The 16,136-nt window shown below is 53.1% G+C and overlaps 2 protein-coding genes and 1 pseudogene across 8 annotated transcripts in view; 2 read left to right on the plus strand and 1 right to left on the minus strand.

The window, feature by feature from the left end:
- Positions 1 to 1,783, minus strand: part of LOC119922700 — a 63,971-nt gene extending 62,188 nt beyond the window's left edge. For 5 of the 7 annotated variants that reach the window (XM_038742396.1, XM_038742387.1, XM_038742385.1 and 2 more), the window contains exons 1-3: positions 1,742 to 1,783; positions 1,108 to 1,165; positions 902 to 945 (exon numbers count right to left, since the gene is read on the minus strand). In XM_038742396.1, coding sequence (XP_038598324.1) covers positions 902 to 945; positions 1,108 to 1,150 — 87 coding nt within the window. In that variant the 5' untranslated portion in view covers positions 1,151 to 1,165; positions 1,742 to 1,783. Of the gene's footprint in view, positions 1 to 114; positions 582 to 901; positions 946 to 1,107; positions 1,166 to 1,741 lie in introns of those variants that run through there. The other 2 variants (XM_038742388.1, XM_038742390.1) reach the window with 2 other exon arrangements.
- A 3,988-nt stretch (positions 1,784 to 5,771) lies between these two features.
- LOC119922701 (nascent polypeptide-associated complex subunit alpha-like) lies at positions 5,772 to 6,256 on the plus strand. Its single transcript, XM_038742397.1, has one exon. The coding sequence runs from the start codon at positions 5,772 to 5,774 to the stop codon at positions 6,180 to 6,182; it is 411 nt and encodes a 136-aa protein (XP_038598325.1). The 3' UTR covers positions 6,183 to 6,256.
- Positions 6,257 to 11,803: 5,547 nt separating this feature from the next.
- Positions 11,804 to 13,461, plus strand: LOC119922712 (annotated as a pseudogene).
- The last annotated feature ends 2,675 nt before the right edge of the window (positions 13,462 to 16,136 follow it).

Below are 16,136 nucleotides of genomic sequence, written 5' to 3' on the forward strand. Positions count from 1 at the left end.
GCCACAAAACACCTAGTCAGCTCCACAGTTAACTAGGCTCTCCCCCCCACCCCCATTCCCCCACCCCCTCAACTCCCTCAGAGGCAGTCACTGTCAAGCACAAAGGGGTTCCACCTCTAGAGGAGCAGAGGATTTGCAGGGTGACCCTGTGGATAGGACTGTGGGTTCAAGCAGGAATGACCCATCTATAGAATTAAGGGTCCTGGGTCTTCTCAGTTCCTCAGTCAAATCAGACAGAACCAGTTCCCTACACAAGGTCTTAGCCCCAAATGGTGGAATACTGACACAGACATGCCCCTCTACACACCTTGTAGTCCTCCTGCAGTAACTCCTAATCATCCACACATGCCCTAATCACCTTCCCTTAAGCAATGGAAGCTCAGCTCCTGATTCTTCCTCTCTATGGGGATCAGCTGCTCTGGGTTCTCACTGAAGGGGCAACAGTCCTCATGGCCTGGAGGGGTGGTGAGAAGGTTCTGGGAAGGGAAATCCCCCCATCCATCTCTTCCCATCATCAGGACTCCTCCGACATCCACCTCCGGACAGCCTTAACCCGGGATCAGGAAGAGCCTGAAAGCTCCAGCTTGCTCCTTACGCCTCACCTGGACCACCATCCACCCTCAACCCATTCCACACATCCTCCCCTCTGGACCCCCACCTCATACCTACCCGGTGGATCTACCACCCATCTCCCACAGCTTTAAAAGCCCTACCAGAATGGTTTCTTCTCTAATAAGCCTGCCTCGACTAAAGCTCTCATCCTCCCGGGCCCCCAACGCCCCTTCCGACATACACTTTGTTTTCCCTTCCAGCTTGCTCATGCACTGTATCCCACCCTTTAAGCACTGAAGCTTTCACCCCAAATCATGTACCTATCTTTTTACTCATATCCTTCCCTTACCTGTGTTGGATCATCTGGGACTCCCCAACAAACAGATGCTGGACCTATAAGATTGAAAGGGAACTCTGTTAGAATTGCAGTCAAGTGGGGACAGGTGTTCTGAGGTCATGAGTCAGGGTGGCAGGCAACAGGTGTGCTAGTTCTGTTGCTTTGTTTTCTCCCAAACACTTAGTACAGTGGTCTGCATATACTAAGCACATACATACCATTGATGAATTGCAGGAGCCAAGTGTCCTTTGTAACTTCCATGGCCACACTGAGAAGCTGGAGAACAAAGAAGCAGTCTGAGTGGACAGGAAGCCTTTCTGAGAGGGAGCCTTAAGACCTTCACCCCAGTACCAATCCCTGACCCTGAACCTGGGCATTAATGAGGTCAACATCCCTCTGGATGATACCCCCACAGAACAGCCCTGCAGGGAGAACCTTGGGGAAGTTTTCCCGGGCCTACAAAGGCTCATGTCTAACAAGCCACAGAACATTTAGTGAGTTTCACTCTTAACACTAGGCTCTTCCCCCCTCCCCTCTCCCCCAACACCCTCCCATCTCCCTCAGAGGTAGTCACTGTCAAGCACAGAGAGGTTCCACCTCTAAAGGAACTGGGGATTTGCAGGGTGACCCTGTGGGCAGGACTGCGTTCAGGGAGAAGTGATCCCCTCTATAGAATTGAGGACCCTGGGTCTCCTCAGTCCCATAGTTAAGTTGGACAGAACAAGTTCCCTATGCAGAGCCTTAGCCCCAGTTGGTAGAACCAGCCACAGTACTGAGAGTGACAGGCTCCTCTGCACACCTGGTCCTCCTCTTGCAGTAACCCCTCCTCATCCCCACATGCCCCCCAATCACCTTCCCTTAGAGATGGAAGCTCAGCTCTGGATTCTTCATCTCCATGGGGATCAGCTGCTCTGGGTCCCCACTGAAGGGGAAACAGTCCTCATGGCCAGGAAAGTTGGTGAGAAGGTTCTGGGAAGGGAAATCCACTGGTCCATCTCTTCCCATCATCAGGACTCCGACATACACCTTCAAACGACACATACCTGGGATTAGAAAAAGCCTGAAAGCTCCAGCCTGCTCCTTAAGCCTCACTTGGACCACATCCTCCCTCCACCCCCCCCCCCAACCCCCACCTTCCCAGTGGATCTCCCAGCCTTCTCCCACATCTTGAAAAGCCCTACTGAAATTTTTTCTTCTCTAACAAGCTCTCCTCCCCACTGCCGGCCCCCGATGCCAGCCCCCAGTGCCGCCCCCCCAACATGCATTTTATTTTCACTTCCAGCTCACCCATGCACTTACTCTCACCCACTAAGCCCTGAAGCATTAATCCCCATTAAGTACATATCTTTTTACTCAGATTCTTCCCTTACCTGTATTGTATCATCTGGGTCCCCCCTTATTATATTGATGCTTGGACCTATAAGATAGGAAGAGAACTCTGTTAGAATTGCAGACAAGTGGGGACAAGTGTGCTGAGGTGGGTGAGTGAGGGTGGCATGCAACAGGTGTATTGCAGTCTATTCCGCCAAGCACTTAGTACAGTGCTCTGCAAGCCCTCACATACCATTGATGGATTGCAGGAGCCGAATGCCCTTGAGAACTTCCACAGCCACAGCAAGAAGCTGGAGAACAAAGAAGCAGTTTGAGTGGCCAGGTAGCCTGGCGAGAGCATTAGGCCCTTCACCCCTAGTACCCAACCCTGACCCCGAACCCAGGCATTAATGAGGTCGACGTCCATGAGAATGATACCTCCACAGAACAGCCCCGCATGGAGGGCCTTGGGGAAGTTTCCTGGCCCAGTAGAGCTCACATCTAGCAAGCCACAGAACACTTTAGTCAGCTTCACTCTAAACACTAGGCTCTTCCCCGCTCCTCCCCACAACCCCTCAGCCCACCCTCCCAACTCCCTCAGAGGCAGTCACTGTCAAGCACAGAGGGGTTCCACCGCTACAGGTGCTGAGGATTTGCAGGGTGACCCTGTGGACAGGACTGTGGGTTCAGGCAGGAATGACCCATCTATAGAATTAAGGGTCCTGGGTCTCCTCAGTCCCACAGTCAAGTCAAACCGAGTCAGTTTCCTATGCAGAGCCTTAGCCCCAGTTGGTAGAACCAGCTACAGTACTGACAGTGACAGGCCCCTCTGCACACCTTATCCTCCTCCTGCATTAACCCCTAGTCATCCACACATGGCCTCATCACCTTCCCTTACAGATGGGACCATCTCTATATGTTGCCAACTTGTACTTCCCAAGCACTTAGTACAGTGCTCTGCACACAATCAGCGCTCAATACATACGATTGAGTGAATGAATGAATGAACAGAAGCTCAGCTCCTGATTCTTCCACTCCATGGGGATCAGCTGTTCTGGGTCCTCACTGAAGGGGCAACAGTCCTCATGGCCAGGAAGGGTGCTGAGAAGCTTCTGGGAGGAGAAGTGAGCTAGTCCTTCTCTTCTGCTCATCAAGACTCCTTCGACATCCACCTCCGGACGGCACTCACCTGGGATTAGGAAAAGCCCGCAAACTCCAGCCAGCTCCTTAGGCCTCACTTGGACCACATCCACCCTCAACCCATCCCAAATATCCTCCCATCTGGCACTCCCACCCCCCACCTACCCAATCAATGTACTAGGGGTCTTCCACCTCTTTAAAATGTTTCTTCTTCAACAGGCCTTCTCTAACTAAAGTTCTCATCTCCCTAGCCCCTCCCCAAACATTTTCATTTTCCCTTCCAGCTCACCAGTGCACTTAATCCCACCCCCTAAGCACTGAAGCATTCACCCCACATCAATTAAGTACCTATTGTTTTACCCAGAATCTTCCCTTACCTGTATTGCACCATCTGGATCCAATCCCCCTCATTACACCGATACTGGACCTGGAAGATTCAAAGAGAACTATGTCAGCATGCACAAGACAGGCCTATCTGAAGGTTTAAGGGAAAGCAACACCATAATGAGAACAGAGAAGTGGGGACAGGTGTGTTGATGTGGTGAGGCAAGGCTGCAAGAAACATGTCTGCTTAATCTGTTCTATTAGGCCTCTCACAAGCAGTTAGTACAATACTCCTCCCAGAGGAAGATCTCAAATGCTGCTGATTCATTGCTGTAGCAAAGCGTCCCTCAGAACTTCCCCTGCCAGGGAGAGAAGTGGTAGAACAAAGAGGCAGTTTGAGTGCCCAGGAAGCCATCAAAGATGGAGTAGTAGCCCTTTTGCCCACTAACCACCCTTACCCCCCAAAGCAGGAATGAGTGAGGTCAGAGTAAAGATACCCTCTCAGCACAACCCTACAGGCAAAATCTTGGGGAAATTACGTGGCCTTAAAGAACTCCCAGCTATCAAACCAGTAAGCAGATTCAAGGCTCCCAAATCATCAAAACCACCTTCCAAAAAATCCCCTTATTCTCCTCAGCTCACCAAACCCAGCCCTTACAAGGTTTCAAAGACAACCAGCCTTGAAGGGAGTGAGGCCCCTGTAGGCTTATATAGGGCAGGGAGATTGTGGGGGCGGGGCGTGCATGCGTTAGTCACTAATTCCCCTGATTGGAAACAGCTGGGGTAGAGATCAGTTGTCCCTGAGGGAAGGTCCAGCTGCATCATTGGATGAGGGTATGGCTGCCAGAAAGATAGAGTAGGGCAGGTAGGCCTTTCCAGATTGAGCACCCCCTTTTCCTCTGCTCCTCCTCCCCTCTCCATCGCCCCTACTCCCTCCCTCTGCTCTACCCACTGCCCCACCCCACAGCTCTTGTGTATATTTGGACATATTTATTATTCTATTTATTTTGTTAATGATGTGTATTTGTCTATAATTCTATTGATCTATTCTGATGATGATGATGGCATTTGTTAAGCGCTTACTATGTGCAAAGCACTGTTCTAAGCGCTGGGGGAGGTTACAAGGTGATCAAGTTGTCCCACAGGGGGCTCACTAGTTTTAATCCCCATTTCACAGATGAGGTAACTGAGGCACAGAGAAGTGAAGTGACTTACCCAAAGTCACACAGCTGACAGTTGGCAGAGCCGGGATTTGAACCCATGATCTCTGACTCCAAAGCCCGTGCTCTTTCCACTGAGCCACGCTGCTTCTCCCTTCTGATGCTAGGGATGCCTGTCTACTTGATTTGTTTTATTGTCTATCTCCCCCTTCTAAATTGTGAGTCCATTGTCTGGTAGGGATTGTCTCTATCTGTTGCCAAATTGTCCTTTGCAAGTGCTTAGTACAGTGCTCTGCACACAGTAAGTGCCCAATAAATACAATTGAATGAATGAATAGGATAGGATGAAAGGGTCTGTCCAGAGAAACACTAATTCCAAACGCCTCTCCAGTCAGTCTCATCTCCGGCCCGACCCCCACCCCCCCTTTCCTGTCCCGTCTCAGTTCCCTCCTCACAACCCCCACATCCGGGCCGCTGACACCGGACCCAAGGAATGGCCAGGAAAGCCTGGCCCTTCCCAGTAGACAGCCCACCACTCTCCCCACCTTCAGAGCCCTCTTAAAATCACTTCTCCACAGCGTGGATTAGCGGAGAGAACACGGGCTTGGGAGTCAGAGGACGTGGGTTTTAATCCCGGCTCCTCCATTTGTCTGCTGTGTGACCTTGGGGAAGCCACTTAACTTCTCTGTGCCTCAGTTACCTCATCGATAAAGTGGGGATTGAGATTAAGATTGTGAGCCCCATGTGGGACAACCCTAGTACCTTGTATCTACCCCAGCGCTTAGAACAGTGGTTGATGCAGAATAAGTGCTTAACAAATGCCAGAATTATTATGATTATTATTATTATCTCCTCTAAAAGGTCTTCCACAACTAAGTTCTCATTTCCCCTATTTGTTCTCCCTTCTATGTGGCCTGTGCACTTGGATGGTATCCCTCTAAGCACTCATGTCCAAACTCGGCCTTCGCCAGGTCACTGGTGTGACCAGAGTGACCATCTGGAAGTCCAAGAACATCCTCTTTGTCATCACCAAGCCAGACGTCTATAAGAGCCCGGCTTCGGACACCTACATCGTCTTCGGGGAGGCCAAGATAGAGGACCTGTCCCAGCAGGCCCAACTGGCCGCAGTAGAGAAATTCAAAGTCCAAGGCGAAGCCGTCTCGAATATCCAGGAAAACACACAGACTCCCACCGTCCAGGAGGAGAGCGAAGAGGAAGAGGTTGACGAGACGGGCGTGGAAGTGAAGGACATCGAGCTGGTCATGTCGCAGGCCAACGTGTCCCGGGCCAAGGCCGTGCACGCGCTCAAGAACAACAGCAAAGACATTGTCAACGCCATCATGGAATTGACGATGTGAGGCCCTCCGCCGGAGGACAAGGACATTTTTGGTGTCTCAGATTAAATGCAGCTAAATTGGAGCTTTGTACTGTTTCTATCGACTAATAAAGTGTGGCTTGTTGGCGCCGGAGGTCCCTGCCTTGGTGCCCCCGCCCCGCCGGGAGCAGCCCCGGCTCCAGCTGCCTAGGAGAGGACCCACAAGGATTTGACTGCGGTGGCGGCTACGGCGTTCGGGGGAGCGGAGCCAAGATTCCTGCCTGCCTTCCATCCTGCCTTCCAACCCAGCTTCCTTCGCCTCCGGGACCTGCGTGGGCTGGGAGACCTGGCATTTGGGCCTCCCTGTCCACCCCGGGGGCCCTTGGCTACATCCATCTTGGGGTGGGGGGGCGCGGAGGTGGCCCCGATGGTTCCCCGGTTTGCTGCGGCCGGCTCGGGCCGGCCTGCTCCTCCTCACCGCTCCTGCTCAGAAGAGCAGAAATCCGAGCCCCCCACTCACCTGAACGCGGGGACCCAGGGAGGTCTTGGGGCCTGGATGCCGGGCCCGGGCCCCTACTTCTAACCCGTTCGTGCACCTCCACACGCGTGCACACTCTCTCTGGAGGGCCTGCAGGTTAGGAACCAGACTCCCTGAGTGATTGTACAACCAGCTGTATAAAACCTGGTAGGGTTAGGTAGGGGCGGGGGCCTAAAGCTGTTCCATTTAGCTTGATTGTGCTCTGAGAGAGCCAAGGGAGCCAAACCCAACCCCAGGTTTGGGTGGGTAAGGAGGCAGTGGAGAGGCAGGGACCTCTTGGGTCAGGGAGCTGGCACTGAGGCCTGGGGTGGGGCTAGGGCACTGCCATCCTGCTGATTGGGACTTAACAAGCACTTTCTGGGAGCCAAACGCTGGGGTAGATTCAAAATCAGGTTGCACAGAATCCCTGTCCCGCATGAGAAGCAGCACAGCTTACCTGGAAAGAGCATGGGCTTGGGAATCGGAGGATGTGGGTTCTAATTTTGGCTCTGCCGCTTGTCTGCTGGGTGGCCTTGGGCAAGCCATTTAAGTTCTCCGTTGGGCTTCAGTTCTCTCATCTGGAAAATGGCACTAAGACTGTGAGCCCCAAATGGGATGACCTGATTACTTTGTATCTACCCCAGTGCTTGGCACATAATAAGCGCTTAACAAATACCATTGCTATTATTGGGGCTTTAAAGATGGGGAGGGTGGTGGTCTATCAGACGAAGAGGGAGGGACTGGGTAAGGGATTGGAACGTGACAGGCCTGATCCAGGTACAGTGAGCAAGTTGCCATTAAAAGGGCGAAGTGGGCAGAGTTGGAGATGCGCCAGATTAGGAGAAGATAGACCTGACAGGGTTTGGTGATAGTATGAGATGAATGAGATATGAGTGGAGAATAATGCCCAGATTGTGGGCATGTGCAGGCAGGAAGGAGGATGGTTTGTTGTCAAGTTGGGGTTGTGGTGGAAGAAGATCTGGGTGAGGTGATTTGAGTTTTGGACATACTGTGAGGAGGCAGGTTCGACAGGACATCCATAAGGAGACATCAGTGGCATTTATGGACTGCTTCATTGTGAAAATCAGTGGGCTGTGCTTCAAACACAGGACAATAGAATAATAGGCTACAGATGGGGAAATGGGAGAATATAGGGATATGCACACAAGGGCAGTGGGGGGCATGCGGAAGGGTTACGCAGCCAACTGCATTGGTGACACCGAAGGGAGGGTAAATATCGGAAATTCATTCAATCGTATTTATTGAGCGCTTACTGTGTGCAGAGCACTGTACTAAGTGCTTGGGAAGTCCAAGTCGGCAACATAGAGACAGTCCCTACCCAGCAGCGGGCTCACAGTCTAGAAGGGGGAGACAGAAAACAAAGCATTAACGAAATAAAATAGAATAAATATGTACAAATTAAATAAGTAGAGTATACAAACATATATACAGGTGCCGTGGGGAGGGGAAGGAGGGGGTTCAGTCTGGGAAGGCCTCCCGGAGGAGGTGAGCTCTCAGGGCTTTGAAGGGAGGAAGAGAGCTAGCTTGGCAGATGGGCAGAGGGAGGGTATTCCAGGCCAGGGGGAGGACGTGGGCCGGGGGTCGATGGCGGGACAGGCGAGAACGAGGCCCGGTGAGGAGATTAGCGGCAGAGGAGCGGAGGGTGCGGGCTGGGCTGGAGAAGGAGAGAAAGGTGGTGAAGTAGAAAGGGGCGAGGTGATGGATATATGTATATATGTATATATCCTGTATATATGTATATATGTTTGTTCGTATTTATTACTCTATTTTACTTGTACATATTTATTCTTATTTTATTTTGTTAATATGTTTGGTTTTGTTCTCTGTCTCCCCCTTCTAGACTGTGAGCCCACTGTTGGGTAGGGACCATCTCTATATGTTGCCAACATGTACTTCCCAAGCGCTTAGTACAGTGCTCTTTCCCCTAAGCCATGCTGCTTCTCCTGTCTTTATGTCCTAACTGGTCAGGAGGGGGCCTTGGCAATGGGGGACATAATGATTATAATTACTGCTGATAATAATTGTGGTATTTGTTCGGAAATGTGGACTGAACATTTTTGGAGAAAAATTATCTGAGCTATATGCTGGAGTGGAAAAAGAAAGGAGGCAGGGAGGCAGATGCAGAGATAATAATAATAATAATAATAATGATGGCATTTATTAAGCGCTTACTATGTGCAGAGCACTGTTCTAAACACCGGGGAGGTTACAAGGTGATCAGGTTGTCCCACGGGGGGCTCACAGTCTTCATCCCCATTTTCCAGATGAGGGAACTGAGGCCCAGAGAAGTGAAGTGACTTGCCCCAAGTCACCCAGCTGACAAGTGGCGGAGCCGGGATTTGAACCCACGACCTCTGACTCCAAATAATAATAATAATAATGATGGCATTTATTAAGCACTAATTTATTGAGATGCAGTAGTCAATAATAATTACGGTATTTAAGTGTTTACTACGTGCCAGGCACTGTATTAAGCGCTGGGGTGGGTACAAGCAAATCGGATTGGACACAGTCTCTGTCCCATGTGGAGCTCCCGGTCTCAATCCCCATTTTACAGATGAGGTAACTGAGGCACTGAGGAAGTGAAATGACTTGCCCAAGGTCACACAGCAGGTAGGTGGCAGAGCTGGGATTAGAATCCATGACCACCTGATTCCCAGGCCCGTGTTCTATCCACTACACCGTGCTGCTTCTGGGTTCATCCGTAAAATGAATCCCCGTTTTACAGATGAGGAAACTGAGGCACAGAGAAGATGGGAAGCAGAGAAGCAGCGTGGCTCCGTGGAAAGAGCAAGGGTTTGGGAGTCAGAGGTCATGGGTTCAAATGCCGGCTCCGCCGCTTGTCAGCTGTGTGACTTTGGGCAAGTCACTTCACTTCAGGGCAGAAAGCAGGATTAGGCCTTGAACAAGGGCCATGTCCCAGATCCGCTCTCCTCAGTCAGGAAGGAGTTAGGGATAATAATGATAGTAGTGATTATGGTATCGGTTAAGTGCTTACTATGTGCCAGGCACTGTACTGGGCGTTGGGTTGGATACAAGCAAATCGATTTGGACACAGTCCCTGTTCCACATGGGGCTCAGCGTCTAAGTCCCCGTTTTACAGATGAGGTGACTGAGGCCTAGAGAAGTGAAATAACTTGCCCAAGCTCACACAGCAGATAAGCGTCGGAATCTGGATTAGAACCCATGACCTCCTGAATCCCAGGCCTGTGCCCTATCCGCTACACCATGCTGCTTCCACGGGATGAAAATCTACTAGGGATGAAAAGTCGGCTTCATACTCCTCCTGACAGCAACCCGACTCCCCGAGAGGCGCCAGTATGTGTGTGATGTATATATGTATATATGTTTGTACATATTTATTACTCTATTTATTTTACCTGTACAGATCTATTCTATTTATTTTATTTTGTTAATATGTTTGGTTTTGTTCTCTGTCTCCCCCTTTTAGACTGTGAGTCCACTGTTGGGTAGGGACTGTCTCTATATGTTGCCAACTTGTACTTCCCAAGCGCTTAGTACAGTGCTCTGCACACAGTAAGCGCTCAATAAGTACGACTGATTGATTGATTCTGTCTGTCTTCCCTTGTAGACTGCAAGCTTCTTAAGGACAGGGATTATGTCTATCAACTCTACTGCAGTGTACTTTCCCAAGCACTCAGTACAGTGCTCTGCACAGAGTAAACGCTCAATAGATACGATTGACCGATAACCGTTAGATGGCGGCTCGGGCTACGGGAGGCCAGCGAGCGACCCCCCATATGGCGACGACGGACTTCGGTGGCTCGGTCTACGGTGTGGCAGGGGGTTAGCAAAGGAAACCCCAGGCCTATGGCCTAGACCCAGCCTTCCCGCTCCTGCCTGCATCCCCTCCTTTCTGGCCTCGAATCGGGGGAGTGTCATCATCACGCGCCCGTGACGATGAAATGTTTTTCCGCGGTAAAACAATGTTTTTCCGTCTAAAACACGGACCCGGTTCTGGGAGTCAGAAGATCATGGACTCTAATCCCAGCTCTGCCACTTGTCTTCTGTGTGACCTTGGGCAAGTCACTTCACTTCTCTGTGCCTCAGTTCCCTCATCCGCAAAATGGGGACAAAGACTGCGGGCCCCAAAAGGGACAGGGACCGTGTCCAATGTGATTAGCTAGTTTCTGCCCAAGCAATTAGTACAGGGCCTGGCACAGAGCAGGCACAAAAAATTCCCACGAGTCACGGTGCCCGACAGAGTGCCGGAATCCCGGACAGGTGGGCCGAACACAGGTCGACACGGTTCTCATCTGCCCCTCGATGGTTTCGGAGTCTATACGTGGCAAGGCCAAGTGGACAGAGACCGGGCCGACTAGTCAGAAGGACCCGTGTTCTAACCCCAGTTCCGCTACTTGTCAGCTGGGTGTCCTTGGGCGAGTCGCTTCACTTCTCTGTGCCTCGAGTGACCACGTTTGTAAAATGGGGAATAAGACTGTGAGGCCTATGAGGGAAAGGGACTCTGTCCAACCCGATTATCTTGTATCAACCCCAGCCCTTAGAACAGTGCCTCGCACATAGGAGGTGCTCAACAAATGCCATTCCAAACACAAAGTCAAGAAATAGTCTTTCACCAGTTCCTCTTCTCCCTCCATCTTGAGGTTCTCTTCTGAGACCTTTTCCGTCTGACTTTACCCTCACTCCCTCTGGGGAGCTCATTCACTTCCATGGCTTTAACTATCGCTGTTCCAGGTGAGATTTTTGGAAAATACCCTGGGCAATAGAGAGACCGGAGACAGAGGGACCGGTGAGGAGACCGATATGGTGGTCAAGCTGGGACGGGACAATATTCCCCGGACCCGGTGGGCCATCAGGAGATGACGTCTGCAAAATGTTTTGAGCTTCTCGTCAGAGGGCCATAAAATACAGCCAAAGCTTGAATACCCACATTAACGGTGAGAAACAGAGTAGCCGAGAGGATAGAGCCCGGGCCCGAGAGTCAGAAGGACCTGGGTTCTAATCCCAGTTCCGCCACCTGTCTGCTGTGGGTCCTTGGGCAAGTCACTTCACTTCTCTGGGCTTAGGTTCCATCTCCTGGAAAATGGGGATTAAGGCCGTTAGCCCCATGTGGGACATAGAAATGGAGATGGAAATGGAAAGTGACAGAGGAAATGGAGAAAGGAAGAGCTGTGAAGAACCAAATAGCGTTATGGGACCTGATTTTGGAAGGAAGAATCAAATTGCAGAAGGCCCTGTTCACCACCAACCAGCTTCCGCAGCCAGAAACGATCCCCATATTCAAGGACAAGGGAGGATCAGAGTTTGCCAGCATCCTGAAAAACAGTCACAAGGCACTTAAAGCATTATTGAGGTCTCTGGTGGATCTTCAGGATGAACTGCTTTACCAGCGTCCAGACACGAGGCACCTGGTAGCTGGGAAAAAATCCAAAGCAGAGAGTGAGGAGGAAATTTCCAGTGAAGAGGAGGAGGTATTGCTTGCTGAGGAGGGACAGCAGCAGCAGCAGCTGCAGAGGAAAGGGCCACCTAAGCGGAAGCAAGCTAGAGATGAGTGACTACCCTTACTTAATGGCAAAAGGCTTTGCCGATTTCACATGCTATCGTAACCGGACGCTGCAAAAAATGGCACGACAAAACCAAATTGGCTTCTGGCAAGCCGGGAAAGGGTTTTGGAGCCTTTGAGCGCCCAATCCTGACTCAGATAGACCATATTCCGATGGACAAAGAGAGATTACTTGGGCGGATGCAGACTAAGCGTTCTTTGTACCGTGTTCTTGGCAAGGCCGAGACAGAACTCCAGCCTATCCCCGACAGCGTGCCAGGACAGCAGGAGATTTTGCCGCAGGCTCCAGCCAACGCTCACTTGAAGGACCTGGATGAAGAGATCTTTGGTGATGATGACTTTTACCACCAGCTTCTGGGAGAACTTAAAGAACGGAAGACCAGTTCCTTGGATCCGAATGATCAGTTGGCCATGGGCGGGCAATGGCCGGCCTATTCAGAAGTTACGGAGTAAGATTCACAGGAAAGTGGATAGGAAAGCCAGCAAAGGAAGAAAACTCCGGTATCATGTCCTTAGTAAGCTGCTGAGCTTCATGGCACCTACTGACCACACAACAATGAACGATGATGCCAGGGTTTATGGTGCTGTGGCTCGTGTCATTTTGACGCTTATCCTATCCCGCTTGGATTTCTGCATCAGCCTCCTTGCTGACCTCCCAGCCGTCTGTCTCTCCCCACTACAGTCCATACTTCATTCTGCTACCTGGATCGGTTTTCTACAAAAACTTCCAGTGGCTACCCATCCACCTCTGCATCAAACAGAAACTCCTTACCGTTGGCTTTAAAGCACTTTAAAGTACCCACATCAGAGCAGAAGGGCCTGCTTTCTGGGGCCCCCTGAAGTGCCCAGAGATGGCTTCGCAGGCCAGCCACTCACTTGGAACCCGGAGGAGTTGGGCCACGATGGACTTTCGCCATTAGAAACGCCTCCGGTCGCACGGCTCCCAATCGGCGTGTCCGCCACGTGGCCGAGGCTCAGCTCCACCATCCCCGATTCTACCTGTGGGCACACAACAAGCTCGGCTTGACCGCTGCAGGGCCACCGCTCTGCCTGCTGGGCACAGAGCATGGTCAGTGTCCCCACCACATGGCCACTGCTCTGACTGCGGGCACAGAGTACAGTCAGCATGCCCACCGCATGACCACCGCTCTGCCTGCAGGCACAGAGCATGGTCAGTGTGCCCACCACATGGCCACACCACTGTGGGCACAGAGTACAGTCAGTATGTCCACCAAATAGCCCTGCCTCTCCCTGAGGGCACAGAGTGACCACCCAGTGTCCCACCCCCACCCTGATCCCCTCAAGTTCTTTTGCCCATGAGTCCCTGTGGGGAAGGCCGGCTGGACACCCCAAGGACTCTGCATGTGGCCAGGATGCCTCTGGGGTAGCCCCTGAAATGAGAAGCCCAGGGACTGAAGGGGTAAACTCAGGCATCGACTTCTCCCCAAGAGAAGAGCATAGTTTGGACGCTTAGGGTTTGCCGATGCCCGCTCACCCACCTTCCTGCAGAAGAAGTCAGGGGAGCCGGTGCTGACGGCCAGCTGCCCTGCGTACGTCAGGGTCTCCCGGACGGGGAGGTAGCCCAGAAAAGTGTCCTCCTCCAGCAGCGGTGGAGAGGACACTGAAGTCAGTCCAGCCCCACACTGGAGACCTGCAGCAGCTAGACTGTCCGGCCAGGACACCTCACTGCAGCGTTTACACCGCCTGGCCGGGATGCCACTCGGGGGTGTCTACGCTGCCTGGCCGGGATGCCTCCCTGCAGTGGACACTGCCCGGCCAGGGAGTCACACGGCAGTGCCTACACCTGCACAGACGGCACACACGCTGCGGCACCTAGACTGCCGGCCCGGGAAACCACCCAGTAGCCACGCGGGTCCCCACCTGCAGGGCATAGGAGATGCAATCCTGAAACTGGTCGGGGCGCGGCCGGTGGCCGTTCACACACACGTCTCCCACCAGTGTCCCCTGCTGCCTCAGCCGCCCCGACGGCGCGTCCGGCAGCGTGGTCCTCCCGGAACCAGTCGCGGGGGAGAGGGGAGGGATGGGAGAGCCGGGGAGGGAGGAGAGCCCTGAGGCGGGAGGCCGGACAGAAACGGGCCAAGTGCGGGAAGTGTTGGCGGGGAAAGAGCTGGGGGAGCCGAGGGGTGGGCAGGACGGGGGCAGGGATGGCCCGGAGGGATGGGAAGAGTGGGGTCCAAGGAGACGGGCCCACAGACGCTGCCTGGAAGTGCCACTGACCCACTGACCTCCCCAGCCCCAGCTGGGTCCCCGGTGGCTGGGCCGCAGCAACAAAGCCAGGCTAGGCCTCTGCCTGAAAGGGGTCAGAGCCACTGGCCGGACTGGAGCCCCCGCTCACCTGAGCTCCCCAGGACCTTTCAGGATCTGCCGGGTCCACTTCTGCCCTCTGACCCCGGCGGCCCACCGAGGCCCGTCCCGCTTGCTGGAGAGGAAGGAGCCTGTGGCGATGGCAACGCCAGGGCAGGGGACATGGGGCAGCAGGGGGTGGGAAGGGCCAGGAGGGGCTGGAGCTGAGAGAGAAGCAGGAGGGGGTAGGGGTCAGGGCTTCCCAGGGGGTCAGGGAGCGTCAAAGGACTCGGGAATGCCAGAGGGCCGGGAGTGGGCGGGGATGGGATCAGGGGATACCCAGGGGATCAGAAAGGGTCGAGGGTTCAGGAGGGGAATTGAGGGAGATCAGGAGGGAGTGGGAGGGCCAGGAAGTGGCAGGGAGGCAGGGGCTGCTGAGGGGGAGAGGAAGGGTCACGGAGTTCCGGGGGAGGGCAGGAGGGGTCAGGAAGTCCTGACCTGTCTCCAGGTGTTGTTTTGTTTTCTGTCTCCCCCTTCTAGACCGTGAGCCCGTTGTTCGGGAGGGACCGTCTCTATATGTTGCCGACTTGTACTTCCCAAGCGCTTAGTCCAGTGCTCTCCACACAATAAGCGCTCAATTAATATGACTGAATGAATGAAAGTGGCAGAGCCGGGATTTGAACCGATGACCTCTGACGTCAAAGCCCGGGCTCTTTCTGCTGAGCCACAATGCTTTCCTACTTCCCAAGCGCTTAGTACAGTGCTCTGCCCACAGTAAGCGCTCAATAACTATGACGGAATGAATGAATGAATGAAGCTGGGGGGTTACAAGGTGATCAGGTTGCCCCCCGCGGGGCTCACAGTCTTCATCCCCATTTTACAGATGGAACTGAGGCCCAGAGAAGTGAAGTGACTTGCCCAAGGTCACACAGCTGACAAGCGGCAGAGTCGGGATTTGAACCCCTGACTTCTGACTCCAAAGCCCGGGCTCTTGCCACAGAACAACCCTGCTTCTCTATACTGTACTATAGTCCCCAAAGCCAGCTCTCTCTGGACTGCCCCCACCAGCTTTCTCTGGAACCCCCCCACCAGGTCTCTGGACCTGCCCCCCTCACTAGACCTAGGACTAGAAAGATCCGCCCTTTCCTCTCCATCCAAACTGCTACCCTGCTCATTCAAGCTCTCATTCTATCCCGTCTGGACTACTGCACCAGCCTTCTCTCTGATCTCCCATCCTCGTGTCTCTCTCCACTTCAATCCATACTTCATGCTGCTGCTCGGATTATCTTTGTCCAGAAACGCTCTGAGCATATTACTCCCCTCCTCAAAAATCTCCAGTGGCTACCAATCAATCTGCGCATCAGGCAGAAACTCCTCACCCTGGGCTTCAAGGCTCTCCATCACCTCACCCCCTCCTACCTCACCTCCCTTCTCTCCTTCTACTGCCCAGCCCGCACCCTCCGCTCCTCTGCCGCTAATCTCCTCACTGTACCTTGTTCTCGCCTGTCCCGCCGTCGACCCCCGGCCCACGTCATCCCCCGGGCCTGGAATGCCCTCCCTCTGCCCCTCCGCCAAGCTAGCTCTCTTCCTCCCTTCAAGGCCCTGCTGAG

This window comes from Tachyglossus aculeatus, unplaced genomic scaffold (assembly GCF_015852505.1).
Source record: "Tachyglossus aculeatus isolate mTacAcu1 unplaced genomic scaffold, mTacAcu1.pri scaffold_121_arrow_ctg1, whole genome shotgun sequence".
Lineage (NCBI taxonomy): Eukaryota > Metazoa > Chordata > Mammalia > Monotremata > Tachyglossidae > Tachyglossus > Tachyglossus aculeatus.